This window comes from Oryzias latipes, chromosome 22 (genome assembly GCF_002234675.1).
Source record: "Oryzias latipes chromosome 22, ASM223467v1".
Classification (NCBI taxonomy): Eukaryota; Metazoa; Chordata; class Actinopteri; order Beloniformes; family Adrianichthyidae; genus Oryzias; species Oryzias latipes.
Window position 1 is genome coordinate 24,148,090 of NC_019880.2, and position 14,976 is coordinate 24,163,065.

Consider the following 14,976-nt stretch of genomic DNA (forward strand, 5'->3'; position numbering starts at 1 on the left):
ACAACACAACCATGTCAACCATCATGTAACACGCCAGGACCGCTACTCCATGGTGGACACCGATAGTTTTGTAGGGTTGTGACGATAACCGCATCACCATCACCGCGGTGATGACTCATCACCGCACATGTTTATTTATTTCTTTTTGTTTCTTTTTGAAAGTTATAGGACTGCATATGGTGTGTGATTTGAACTATAAAAAACACATTCATCTTTGCTAATAATTTACTTTTTCCGTGAGTCCTATGCTCAAACTTCAAGGGCTTCTGGAGGAGCCTGCATCCTCCTGCGCAAGGGAGGGACAGTCTATTAAACATTATGGGGGATTTTTTTTGTGTGTGTCTGATTTTTAATTAACTGCTTGCCATCTTTCAGTACTAGTAATGTTTACGGATCATGTTAAATTAAATACTCACAAACACGGGCATAAAAGACAACAGTGTAACTAAAACAGTTAGAGTTAGTTCGGTTTTAATTGCAAGTATGCTTACCGGTAGCTTCATATGATACAGGCAATATAACCATTGACGGCGCTAGAAAAAAATGGCCCCGAATTAATGTCTAAACCAAATACTGTGCCGGCTATTTGAGCACACATCTGCACTCTGATCCCCTTGCCTGGTTGCTGAATTATCAGGCTCGATTCCCTCTTCTATCAAAAGTGGCAAGAAAATATTTGTCTGTATGCGCTACGAGGATGCCATCGGAGCGAGTATTCAACTCGCAACATCATCACCCCGTTAAGGTCCTCACTGAAACCTGACAGGGTTAACATGTTGGTGTTCTTGTCACGCAACATGAAGACGGACAAATAAAAGCAGCAGCAGCACGACTCATTTCAGCGGCACTTGTTCACTTTTTGTTCTACATTGTACTTTGAAAAAAGAAGGTTGTAAATGTTTACCTGTATAGTTAGTTAGGAGGATTTAGTGTTCCGGGGATTACCGTGACACCGCGACCCTTGCTGCTTCATCACCGCGGCGATCAAAAATCCCACACCGTCACAGCTCTAAACAACAGTAAAGCTGAAAAATGGCCAAATCGAGTGAAGCTGTGACAGAAGCTAGTAACTACATTGTGGCTTAGGAAAGGGCCCAGCGTAGCAAGAGGAGTTTGTATGCAGAAAGTAGCTGACATTGGTTTTCCGGAGCAACGGAAAAAGTTTGAGGAAATAAGTCTGTCAAATGATACAAATACTAGACAAGCAGAAGATCTGGGCAGTTACCTCTGATAGCATCGGGGAAAGCATCTGGAGGGCCTGGTTAACTGTAAAAATGACACTTGGTCATTAAAGTTAGTAAAAACAACTTTTTTTTGTTTATCCATTTTTCTTCACCAAATTGGTCCCCTGTCTAAAGTCGAGTTTCTTATTTGGCAAGCCACTACAAAACCTTTGAGAACCCTTGCTATAATGGAAACGCTGAAAATACAAGACTGGACCGGACTGTACAGCGCTCAGTGGAGACAAGGCTTAACTGTTCAGCTCCGTCTTCAAAACAACCTGTCTGCTAACATTTGTTAGCATATGCTTTGCTAACTTGGCTAATACATTTTGTGCTAGCATACTAGCATCACTAATTCAACAGTTACCACAAGTAGAGTCCTCTCTGATGACACACCCACATGCACAATGTCCCCGTCTTTGCTCCTGAACACAGATTCAGGGGATTCAACCGTTTTCAAACAGAATAGACTTGAATAAAAAGCAGGAAGGAAATTCAGTTTGGCCAACTGTGAAATGAAGACACTTATCAAAGAAGGTGAGATAACAAAGCCTGTTTAATTTGGTGATTTTGGCTCTGAAATTACAAACAGAGTAGAAATGATAACTAGCAGAACAGAACGAAGCAATCAGCTCTTGGAGCAAACAAGTTGTATAAACACATGAAATAGTTGGCTTGTTAAGGAACTCAATAAGGATATTTCACTACCTGTTGTTATCTAATCCGCACATTTAAAGGCCATGCGTCCAAAGCTGCAGAGTCTGGCTTGATGCAAGATTTTTTTTTAATGTAGTGTACTGTAGTGTTTTACTCTTTGTGCCTTGATACCTTCATGAGTGGTTGTATTTGCGATCCTTCTTCTGCCTCTCAACCTTTTTATCTCCTGCCAGTCTCTCATCTCTCCGAGCTCAGAACAACCTACGGTTCAGACACGAGCAGTGCTTGATTTCACATATTTAGAGGCGACCATGCTCACTCATGAGGCTGTTTATATCTGTGAAACGACACATCATCAAGGGCGCAGCGGACGCCGCCTGACACCACCTCAGCTCCTCTCATGGTGCTGCTTTCTATTCGCCCAAACTCACAAGGAGCTTTGAAGAGACACGGGATGGATTCCTAACCCCTTCAAGCATACATCAGTTTGAGCTTGATCGGTTTACAATCTTTGTGAGGACATCTTACAGGAAGCAGCTCAGAGTAAAACATACTAAAGCAGTTCTGTTCTCACTTGCAAATGAACTCTGGTGTGGATCACTCCAGTATGACTGCAGACACAAAACCATTGTCATCGTTCTGCCCATGATGCATCTCTCTGATGTCAGTCCAGGCCTGATCGGGGGGGCATGGCCTGGTGTGAGTGGGGGGGACTGTTCCAGCAGCTGCTAGTACCTGACGGCCTCAGCTGTCCTGAACTTTAACCAGGGTGTGTTCAAACACTTATGCCCAGGGGAAACCTGCATCCAGGCATCCAGGCCCCCTCATCACAACAGAGTTAGACCAAAAGCTCCCCCTGTTGACCTGATCCACCAACGTGAGCATCAGTTTGGATTCAGGGGGGTTATGAACCCAACCAGCACCCGGAGCTGCTTGAGATCACCCTCTCGTTGCTCTTGGGCTGTTGGTGCACAAGCATCTGGGCTTGTCATCTGAAGGCGTACTCTGCCTGTGTTCCCCTGTCCCCCACAACTGTGTTTCAAACAGAAAGGGTCTGAAAGCCCAACTTCCAATTCATCGTTGCTGTGGCAACCACGAGGTTGTCATGGTTTCAGGGGTAAAGTTCACAGATGAGCTTATAGATAGTTTCTGAATGAAGCTTCTTTTTGCAAAAATGTGGTTAAGCTTTGCAAGGAAAGATGAACAAAATCTAACTGTCTGTGTGTCTTTATATGTTTGTGTGTGTGCATGCGTGTGTTTTTAACTGTGTGTATGTGTCTTTATGTTTGTGCCTTTGTGTTTGTGTCTTAATGTGTGTGCATCTTCATATGTGTGGGGTTAGTCTTTATGTGTGTTTGTCTGTCTGTGTGTGTCTCTTTATATATTTGTGTGTGTCGGGGTGTCTGTGTGCGTGTTTAAATATGTATGTGTGTCTGTGTGTCTGTGTCCTTTTATGTGTGTCTTTGTATATGTGGGCTTTTATATATGCTTGTGTCTTTTAATGTGTGTCTTTATATGTTTGTGTCTTTATGTGTGTGTGTTTATTTGCTGTGTGTGTTGGTGTGTGTCTGTATATATGTGTTTGCGTCTGTATAGGGTGTGTGTGTCTTTATGTGCATCTTCATGTGTGTGTGTGCGTGTGATGGACTGTTACAGTTTCTTGTCACTTTTACTGCACTTGTGTGATAACATGTATATATCCGGGGTCACTTTAGCTTGTTCATCCTTGTTTGTGTATTAAGTCTTTGTGCGTGTATGTGTACTTGAAAGTCACTCGGCTGGAAAGTTTTTCGTATAAATGTCAGGCAGCTCTCTTCAAAATTGACAGCTATGAAATCAGCTGTGAATCAGAACGTTAGTGCAGCTAAAGAGGCGATTATTAAACGTGTCATTTTGTGGATGGTTGTGTACATGTGTGTGTGTGTGTGCGTGTAGTGTGCAGGGTAGTGTGACCTCCTGAAAGCCATATTTGCTCAAACAGGCTTAGAGTGATGTAGGGATGAGGACAGTGGCGGTAAAGACAAGTGACTCAAAACAGCCCGTGAGCGTCATTTTAACGCTCACCCTCCTGATCATTTGCGGGAATGGCGGCGCCGTTGCGGCCTTTGTCTACCGGTCCGTTTCTGGGCTGCACAGACCCGCAGAACGCCTCTTCCTCTTTGTGGCTGTGAACATAAAGAGAGAGATGTTGAAGCTTCGCCCTTCATCACACTTACCCCCGTGACCGGGCCGCTCCCTAATGGAGCTTCATCCATTTCAAATGACAGAATCCATTATGGCTGCATGCAGCCTTCTGCAGCGTTGCATGCTCTGGATTTATTCTGGCTATTTGCTGATAAAGTCAGCAAACTAAACAGAGCTACTCGTTTTTTCCGCACACACTGTAACTCCAGGAGGGAGGCTGCATGCTGAAGGTGTTCAATATGTTCAAAATGCCGTTATCTATATTACAGTTTATTCTGTGTTTGTGTTCACTGCAATCATAGGCTTTAAGCTGGAGTGAAAACATTCATCTTTCATATTGTTAAGTCAGCATTTCTTTTAATCTAAACTAATGTCTTCATCATTTCATGTATCCTCTTCCTCAGTTTTTTCAAGCTGTTTGCAGCATTAGTCTTTTTATGACTGGTAACCCTCTAAGGTTCTCACACGGCGGGTATCTAACCTCCTCTTTGGAGGCGTGGTCTGAGTCGTCTCCATTCATAGAGTTACAAAAAACATGAGAACTCGACTGAGTGGCCCCTCCCCTCTGGCGTTCCAAACAGGAAGTACCCCTGGCTCCAAAAAGGCAAAATCCCACAGACCTCTATAGAGAAATAAACAGCTGTTACTCAGTCATTTTATTGGTCAGAATAAACATTCTTGCTCTGATACCTTTTAGTTTAACATATTCTTTATAATCCTCCTATTTTTCAGGACATCTTTTTGGTAAATTATTCAAGTTATAATCTAACCAATCAGATGCATCAAAAGTAGGTGGTCGCATGTACAAAATTTGAAATGTTTGATTGACAGATTTTGTGTAGCCCGCTTTTGGTTCAACAGGTCACTCCTGATTGGCGAGAGTGATTGCCATAGAAACGTTGACAGCGTGCTCCAATCCGACAGTGGGCGGGACAGACAGCAACCCCGTGAAATGGATATAAAAAAATGGATGGATAGATGGATGTAGGGAGGCAGGGACAGATGGATGGACACAGCAGAAATTAGTAAACCATTTTCTTTGGATGATGTCGCACTCACTCAGTCCAGTTCTCTGATAGTCAATTGCGTTGACATAGAGAAACATCAGCAAAGGCTTTCGACTTTTAACTGGTTTACATAAAGCCTGATTAAGCATTTTCAACTATTAGCACTCACAGCTTACTGCATTCACACTAGCATTATCGCGGGTTAATGCTATATAACAAGTTTTTCATTTGGTTTCATGTAAAACTGGAAAATCATTTTCCATCATTTTTATGATTTTAGTTGGCCATTTGACGAAGTATTTCTTTAGAACATGAAAGGTTCTGTGTTAATCTTTGATCTTCGCTGGTTTGAGTTCAAACTAATCAGTGGAGTGAGTTTAGAACACGGTTTTTCCTGTCAGAAACATGTTTGTTGTTCCATGACAACAACCTTCAGCTGCTGGGAAAGACTGTTTCCATGCAGGTTTGTGGGTTTCTGCCGTGGAACCGATGTTGGAGTGTAGGTGAGGGATCAATTGCGCCACTGAAATGGCTGAGTGACAGTGTGAACCTGCAGCTCTTTTGTGGTGTTGGTGGTGGTGGTGGAGGGGGGGCTCGTGTCAAGAGGCAGAGGGAGTGTGTTTGTGTCACTTGTGTTAAAACTGTGCATGTTTGTGTGTAACCACCGGTTCAATTTTCACCCTGCTCCACCAAGCGCCAACACTAGCACCTCTGCCGGCGTGCACCTGCCTCTGCCGGCGAGCATGGAGCTCAGTCAGGAGGAGCTTCGGCTTCTTGTGGCTCTCAGCTCTTCGGAGGTACTGAAGGGTTTAGAAAACCTAGTTTGGTCTGCATGATCCTCGCTCAGACTGAGTGAAGCTCTGCGCCTGATCTGAGCTCCACATCTCCTCATCTCAAAAATATCTTTGCTTCTCCCAAAGCAGAAGTGACGGCTGTCTATTCAGATTTCTAGGCTCCTGATTTGAGGCTCAATTTCATCAAAAATGAAAATGTCTAAACATGAAAGTTTTAGTTTCATCAAATTTGTTTCTAAGCTTTCATTAAATAAAAAGGAAATTTAAAACCTAAAAAGCAGGACCAGCTGTTTCTCCATCTGCAGATGTTTAGCTCCATCATTCTCATTTACATAAAATACGACACACAACGTGAAGCACAAAGGACTTTAGTTCAGTTACATCTTTGGTCCAGCAGCAGAACCAACTGGAGTCCTAGCTCCGCCCCCAGCCTCCTTCCATTGGTGTGTTTCATGTTTATTTAATCACACGGCTGTTCTGAGGAAACGGAGCCGACTGGCAAGCTGGATTTCTGTGGGCAACAATGGAGCGACCCAGGATTACTTTCTTTACTGTGTTGTGCATTGGTGTGTGTGCGTGTGTATTTGTGTGTGTGTGCATCCCCAGACAATATCCTGGCAGCCAATTTGTAAAATGCAGTTGCTCTTGAAAAACTCTCCTCCTTGCTGTCTGCAGTTTGGCTCTGCCAGCATCCGGCAGCAGCTATTGTATGCCCCCCACCCCCACTGCCATTTTGGCCTGATGAAGTGTGTGTTCATTTTCAGTGTGTGTGTGTGAGATTGTTTACTTGCCTGTGAGTGTCTCAGTGTGCTTTTCCCCCTGAGTGGGTTTTTGTGTGTGGGTTGTGCAAACCAGCCACACTGTTTATGCTCAGGTTATTGAATCTGTGTTTGTGCATCGGAGTGTGTATGTTTGTGTGTTTGTTATGGCTCTGCAGCGTGTGTGAGTGTGTGTGTGAAGGTGTTTGTTCAAAGTTTGCACTGTAAATATCTCTGAAGGTATTTGAGGCAGCAGACATGCGTTCCATATTGTGAAGTTAAAGTAGGACACCTGGACGAATGATCTGCATTTAACGCATGAAAGGAGTGTGCATGTGAAATGAAACGACAGTGAAGACAGAAAAGGAATGGAGAGAAATGAATGTAAGGCTGGAAGTAGAGATGCCGTGGATAACCGGCGAGGACTTGGAGTTGCACATGCAGTTTTTTTCTCCTGTGTGCATTTCTAGATGTCTGTTTCTTCTACTTGTCAATCGTTTGCTGGCAGTTTAAATAAAGTCGTACATCAGAGGATGTGGTCACTGACTCACAAACAGACTTACCTGTGAATAACAGAACAAACAGCAAACCAAACACAGTAAAGGTTTTTGCTAGAGCCTCAGACTCTTATTCTACCCAGCAGGACGTTAACAGACCATTTCTGCTGCTTTTGGAGACTTTTGGTGTTTTTGACATTAAACTGGTCCGGCTCTGTGGTTAAGGATAATCATCTTCGATGATCTATTTTCAAAGTGTTCCCAGTGGTCTTTTAATTAGGATGATGCCGTTTTTAGCCAACATCTAAAAACCTGCGTCGTTTTCAAGGACATAGTTTCTGCAGAGCAGCAGAGATTCATTAGAAATTCCCAATTTCCAACCCAACCCCTTAATGCTGAGTGTCAAGCAGGGAGGCATTGGTTCCCATTTTTAGAGTCTTTGGTCATACTCGGTCTGGATTTGAACTTAATTTGAACTTGTTTAGATAAACTGTTTAGATATGTGTGAATATTAGGCCTGAAAATTCATGTGTCTGGAACTTGGGAAATCCCAGGAGGTGCATTGAGCATCATCCAGAGTTGAAAGGGATCAACAACACCAAGGAACTTGTGCACCACCGAGGTGGAGAAAAAGTCTTTGACAAATGTTCAGCTTATTTCTATTTGTATTTGTTCTGTTTGGTTTTCTCTTTGCTTCTTTTTGTTTACTTTGACAAACTTCATGAAGTCCGTTCTGTTCCGGTTGTGTTTGTTCTTCTTTGGCTCGAGTTTTTCTGCCTGACTGTTGAGTTTTCTGTCAGTTTTTCTGAAACAGTGACAGTCGTGTTGGTTGAACTCACATGCGGACATGCTGACACTGCTTCTTAGTTTCCAAAGTTCTCTCTGGATTTTGTGGCTCCTCCAGGAGGTTCTGCTCACCTCCTGCATGTCTCTGTGGAGGAGGCCTCAGCCGTTGCAGTCATGGTGTTTGAGGAGCAGCTTGCTGGTCTTCAGCATTTTGGGTGTTCCTAAGTTTGTTCTTGTCTTTAGCCCCTTCCTGTTGAAATGTGGAGTTCTGCTTTCAGGTGTAGATGGTTTTTAACCCGGGGGGGCCAGAGATGCTCCCCTTCAGCAGATGGGGGAGGTTCCTCTCCCTTCTGAGCAGATGTGACTCCTGTTCATGCATCAACAAATCAAATCAAGAAGTCATCAAATCTCTGGTCTTCCATCTTGGTGTTTTAATTTAGGGGCAGATCCTGGCTGCAGACGTGGTGCTGGCAGCGTCCTCGCTTCACCCTCTGGCATAGCCCCCCCCCCCCCATCAGGAAAACAAGCAAACACTTTTACAATCATTCCCGTCTGCACAGCAACGCATGCAGGCGGTGGGACAGGGTCTGTGGAGTCAAAGCTCGGCTTCACCTCCCCCTGCCCCTCCTTCTCCCCTCTTTGTCTAAGAGAGGAAAACTTTGTTCTGATTTTAATGTCTAACTGTAAGTTACACATTAATAAGCCTGGGCATGTCCAAAGCCAGGCCTGTGGGCCAAATTTCTACCATCAATAGATTTATCATGACAATCAGTAAGCTATTGATTTTGTTTACTTGATCTGCAATGTGTAGCAATAATTAATAGTTTAATGTGATCATGTGTTCTAATTAATCAACGATTATTACATGTCGGTACCGTTACTGTTTACTGAAATCATGAATGAATGTTTTCTGAAGATAATCAATCATTACTAGGCACTGGATGTTGTTACTTGAAAAGAGTCTAACTGATCAGAACCAACAGAACAAAAACTGTAAGATTATAAAATTAATGAACTCAGTAGGGGGGGGGGGGTTATGTAAACTTGCTTTTTCCCGTTCCTTTTCAAGCAATAAATCAAGCTCTACTTATACTTCATCATGTCTGTAATGAGTTTGATAAATATGTGTAAACTCTTTATTGCTGTGACTACAATGCTTGAAATATATCAAATCAAATCAGAACAATAATATTTAGCTCTCAGCTCTTTCTGAAAACTGCGTGTGCCAGTTCTTGATTGGGATTGGCTAAATGAGGTCAGTCGTTGTAAACCTGTGGCATCACCTGTTTTTTTTCCCAGACAGACGTTTTCTTTTTTTTATTTCTGGTCTTCAAATATAAAAATTCACAGTAATTTGACAAAAATGTATTTACTAGTGGCGTGCGGTCAGGTGATGCATGTGAGGCTTGGCCTCACCTGTCATTGTGACAAAATATACATTAAGTAAATATTAGTTTCCAGTGATCCATGTTAAAGATACATTTTCAGTTGACTGGACAAGTTTTCCACATTTTCTGAATTTGAGTGCTGTGCGATCACATATGGAGCGGAAACTCTTGGTGAGGCTCCGGAGCGCTTCGCCTCATGTCTGACTGCAGGAAGCAATTTTAACAGAGACGTACAGTCAGAGCGCTGACTGTAAGGGCGGAGGAAAGGCTGCCTGACGTGAGCTGACAGCTACTGTGGAGCTACACTGGTGCAGTAGAAACAGAACAGACTAAGGATATCTTTCTCCAGTGAGAGGGAGAGGGAGAGACACGACTAAAGGAAAATGACAGGTCATTTAAGCTTTTTGTGGAGAAAGATCGCCACATGGACTCAAAAAGTAAGGCCAAACATGGTTTTCAATCTTTGTTTTTTAAAAATAACATGGGAGTAAGTGGAAAAGAATGTACGTATATGAAAACAAAATTTTAGGCCTAAAAGAATACATTTTATGATTATTTTCATAGACAACTTAAGATGACACTGATAAGCTCCAGAATTTGAAGTTGGAAAAATACTATAAATAGTTACTGAGGGTTTAAAGGAAATGTGTGCTGAACACATCTGTACACTTTAATTTGTTTAAAGTATATCCCTTGGGCTATCCTATGACCCCACCCTTCCATTGACGTGTTCTCCCTACCATGACAAAGGTGGATAAAGGTGGAAAGATTTCATGTAATCCATGGACACCAGTGAAGATCACAAATCATTGAAGAAAAAAGGTTCAGAGCACTGTCTAGTGGGTCTAGATGACCCAACTCCCAATGTTAAAGTGCCTAGGATAGGACAAGGGTTACATGAATAATTTATACACAAGAAGAGTGTTCTATCCATGTCTATAAAAGAAATATTCTCAGCAGGACAAATATGTTCTTGCGTGTATCTTCTATGCTGTTTCCTGCTGTTGGATGAACGGTGAAACATTCAGTTCTTAAAATTGTAAATCTGATTCTAGAGGAGTCGGTGCCTCACCAGCCACCAACCTCACCGCACGTCACTGGTATTTAGGTAAACTGTAATTCTGCTCTGTGTGAAGAAATGAAAAGTAACCCATTGCAACAACAACAAAAAAAGCCCGCTAAAAGTTAATTTGCAGTTAATGTTATTAGATGGGTTCATGGAATGCAGGCAAATTGGTTGGCCCTCACACATTTTTAGAAAATCTGACCTTTGTAAAATATTTAGGCAGCCCTGCTGTAGCCTTTCTGTCAGATGAAATGTTTAGTCACAGATAAACGAGCAATCATCTGAAATATTAAATAAAGAGCAATACAATAATAAATAAACTGATGAAAGTGGTTAAAATACGATTAAAATCAACAGTTGAAGTAATTTAGAAACACTTTGATATTGCTATTTATTGGGTAAAAAGGTTTAGTGAGTATTCTATGAAATAAAAAGGTTTTAAAGCCAATATGAAACTTGAATTTAAAGTTAGAAGTGTGAGGATTCTGCACTTGGGTTTTTATCAAGTTCTGCCTCCCTGTCAGTCACACCAGGTTTAGGTTGTCAATCATCCACAGCCGTCTTCGTCAGTTCTTCACTGTCAGGTCATGTGCTCTGCTCTGACACCTTTTTGTTTCTCCATGGTTCCGTCATGTTGAAGTTTCACCACCGAGCCTGGTCTCCTGCTTATTTGGCGCCTAGAACAGCAAACAGTTCCTGACAGTAGAACCCGATCAGAACCAAGAATCAGCTTTCCATCTGCTGTTTCCTTGGAAATTCGGACGGTGGTTCATGATGATGATGTTCTACAGGTGTGGTTCCCCCCACCCCCCACCAACACACTACTGGTGTGCAGATTTCTTTTGGAAGCTCTTATGAATCTGATCTTTCATTACTTCTTTGTGGATCAGAAGTGAAAATAGTTTTTTTGTGCTGAGTTACAGATGCCCAAATGTTCCTTTTTGACAGCTGCGTTCATGACAAACCTTTTGTGAGTGAATCTGCTCATCTCCTCTGTGCTGTCCTCTTGCTGTGACCTTCCTCTCCTCCTCCTCCTCCTCTTCCTCCTCCTCTGCCTCTGTAACTTGTAGCTGCCGTTAAAGAACCTCTCCACGTTTGTCTTTTCTGTGTGTGTGTCTGTGTGTGTCTCACAGTGACCCCTACTGGGAGCGGCCGTCTAATGCAGGCAGCTGCTCCAGCGCCCGGCCCAAGACCCTTCACCTGGCGGGCCAGCAGCACACTTCGTCTCCATGGTAACGTTTGCGAGCCCCGCAGCAGCAGCAGCAGCATCAGCTGTGCTGCTCGTCTGTGTTTGTCCTGTCATAGGGGGAGCATGGCTGGACTGCTGAGCTTTTCTCTTTGTTGTTGTTTGTTTCTCAGGAGAATGCGTCCTGCCGTTGTCGCATTTGGAAAAGTGTTGCTGCACTTTTGTTTTCTCTCAGCTTGAGTCGATTTCTCTTTGTTTCTTTTTTGTTTTGTGGGATTCAACACAAAAAGTGAAGTGCGTCTCAGCAGGAAATGAAGTGGCTTCTGATAATAACTTAGACAGAAATCTGCCAGGGCTTTCCTACACAGAGACTGTCACTCAGGATTGATTTAAATGAGGAAGGACACGTCCGGTGGCCTGGCCTGTCTGAACAATCCTTTCTCAATAAACGTCTTCGTTTGCTCCAAATGAAGCTGCTCATTTAACTGAATCAGCAAAAATGCTGACGGAAGGAAGACTCTAATGTGCTGCATTTATTTCTCCTTCCCTAAAATAACCAGTTTTATGTTTTGGTTCTTTAAAACTCAAGATTTTTTAAACTTGGTTATTTTCTTAATGTTTTTTATGTGCATCTGATTTCATCATTATGCAAACTAAGACTGGCAGAGCGACCAAAAGTGTCACTTCAGTTATTTTAACCACATACCAGGAAATGTCATCCAACGACTCGCTGGGAAAAGTGTAAAAATTACTACAATGATTAAAAACTCAAATAATAAATCTAGGTTACAAACATCTGATTTCATGTTCAGAACTATTGGAATCAGAGAAAAAAAAGTCAATTCACAAGCAAATCTGGTTAGTCGAGATATGAAAGGAAACATTTCTGAACGACGAAACAAAAAACACTTTTTTTTTAAAGTCCTCCTTAAAGAGCCCCTCCAATGAAAACTGTTTTTACTGTGTTCTTCTGGCATTTTTCTAAAAAATTAAGGACATATGAAATAAAACGTAGCAAAAATGCATTTCTGAGTATTCCTTTCTTCGAATTGTTGTGAATCAGGAGCAGACAAAAAAATGCAGTCGATAAAAAATCGTATTTGTGACTTCGAAAACAAGCGGGGCGGGCCTTAAGCTCCCTGCTCCGCTCTATTCTGATGCACTCGCTGACAAATAGATCCGTGTACGTCTTTGTTTTCCTTGTCTGAGCTGGAATCAAACGCATCAAAATGTTACTTGCCGTTTTTGTTGCACCGCTAATGTCAGGCTGGGGGTGCGAGGGACTGTGAACCAGGGGAAAAGACTGTAAACAGCTTTCTGTTACGGGCGACAGGAAAAGGGGCAGGCTTACTCCGTGCTGACAGTCCCACCCACATCTAGAGGTGAATTTCTATTGAACCCTTGCTGCTCTGCAGAAAGAAAACAACACAGTTTTTTTAATTATTTTTTTTTATTATTTTGGCTAAAGGCAGCAATGTCAAAAGGGCTCTGAGATCTGAGAAACGCTTCCAGAATAGATCAAAAGATGATCGTAGTGGGACTTTACAACTTTATGTGTATATATGTATACATTTATATAAAAACAAACTCTCAGGAAAACAGATTTAGTCACGACTGTGTCTCAAACAGGTGTAACTGTACATAAAATGTGTCCCTGCTCATCTCTGACTCTGTTTCTCAATAGTTGGACAATAATGAATTTAGCGATACTTTGTGCAAATATTAAAGTCATTTTTCATCGGTTAAAGGTTGAGGTAAACGGTTAATTGATGAACCAATTACTATTCCTTCAATTCATCCAGACCAATCAGTCTGACGCAAAGTCGAATTGAATGGACAATACCAATAAAAGAATCGTTTCAAAATGAGATAAATTGATAATTGAATTGATAATGGAAACTATTATTTGGATTGAGAGATATTGGGTTTATTTTACCAACCAGATGGAGCTGTCTGAGCCAAGTTGTTAATCTAACTGAGTTACATTATTAAAAATCAAAATGAGATACCTTGATTATCCAAATTGGAAAATACAAGGTGGATTGAGACATGGTAGGTTTGTTTCACTACAGATTAAAAAAGTGCAGCAAAAACTGATCAGTCCATCATTCCAGTCCAATGTGTGGAAACACTTTGAATTTAGCAAAGTCATGTGACCATCCAGTGTGCTAGAATGTTCTAAGAATGCTCCCTTTGGATTCTTTAGGTGTGGAAAAACAACAGTGGGCTGAACTTTAGGAAACTAAAATGTGAATAGATTTGACATTCATTCATGTCTACTTGTTTGTTTGGACACATATTTCATTCACACTTGATTATCTTGAAGAATTCTAAGGAATCCCAATAAGGGACAATTAGGATCATATAGTAACCTATGGAGCATTTTAGACTGTAGGAGGAAAGCAGGCAAACTCCACACAGAAAGAACCTGGACTTGAAACAGGGCCTTCTCGCTGGGAGGAGAGAGAGCTAACCACTACACCACTGTACAGGCCATCTGTTTAACAGTCATTTGTAAAAATAAAAAATAAAAAAGCCTTGACAGTGACGCGCCCCCAGCTTTCAGCTGCAGGTGGTGGAGCAGGTCAGAAATAAGGGAGCATTCTGTGACAATACCTGAACGTTAAGTGTACACCGGGGGAGCCATTAAGAAAGTGGAAGCAGATGAGACCATCAGCTGAAAGCAGGTGTCGTTCCAGAAGAACATCAAGTCTACAGACCGGCGAGGTGGGGGCCGGAAAAACGGCTAAAGAACGACAGGGGTTTTAGTTTTAATGCAGACCAGACGCTCACTGAACAGCAGATCAACACTTACAGAAAACTGCAGGAAACACATGGAGCTGAATGCAGACTCCATGTTTTTAAATAGAGAAAATGGCTTTTCTTAATATACAAACTAGATTGCTTTATAGATGCATTTAATTCCTTTCTAAACAAAGGGGATTTTATCTTGATTTTATTATTTATCTAAACTTTCAACAGACAATTTTCAGGGTGAAGTAATGGCACACAAACAGGAGGAGAGATTCGGTCTAAAACTGAGGAGCTGCTCACCAGCCTCCAGAAAACCGATCCGTTCATCTCCAGCTGGAATCAAAGCAGAAAAGCACGACAAATTCCCAAACAGCCAAAACAAAGTTAGGGGCTTTCCTGATGCCCACATTAGTGTTAAAAACAGAAACATCCTTTATTGGCAACTAAGGTGGTTGTGTGTCTTTGTCTGTTGTGTGTCGGTGTCATTGTAACGTCAGCTCTGTGTATTTTTGAGAGTCCAGAGAGTGAACTCAAGATAAATGTAGGAGGACTTGTGCAGACTAGAAAACCCAATGTGTCTGTCGTCTGACTTGTATCTGTGTGTGTGTGTGTTTGTGTGTAGGTGTGTGTGTTTGTGTGATTCACTCATTTTCTGAATCCTCCCATTCAGGATCAT

At 42.1% G+C, this 14,976-nt stretch overlaps 1 protein-coding gene across 3 annotated transcripts in view; it reads left to right on the plus strand.

Moving 5' to 3' along the window:
- npas3 (neuronal PAS domain protein 3) overlaps positions 1 to 14,976 on the plus strand; it is a 231,996-nt gene that overhangs the window by 57,349 nt on the left and 159,671 nt on the right. For 2 of the 3 annotated variants that reach the window (XM_023951301.1, XM_023951302.1), the window contains exon 2: positions 11,494 to 11,592. The exons of the other annotated variant lie outside the window; for it this stretch is intronic. In XM_023951301.1, coding sequence (XP_023807069.1) covers positions 11,494 to 11,592 — 99 coding nt within the window. The remainder of the gene's footprint in view (positions 1 to 11,493; positions 11,593 to 14,976) is intronic. 3 annotated transcript variants of the gene reach the window in all.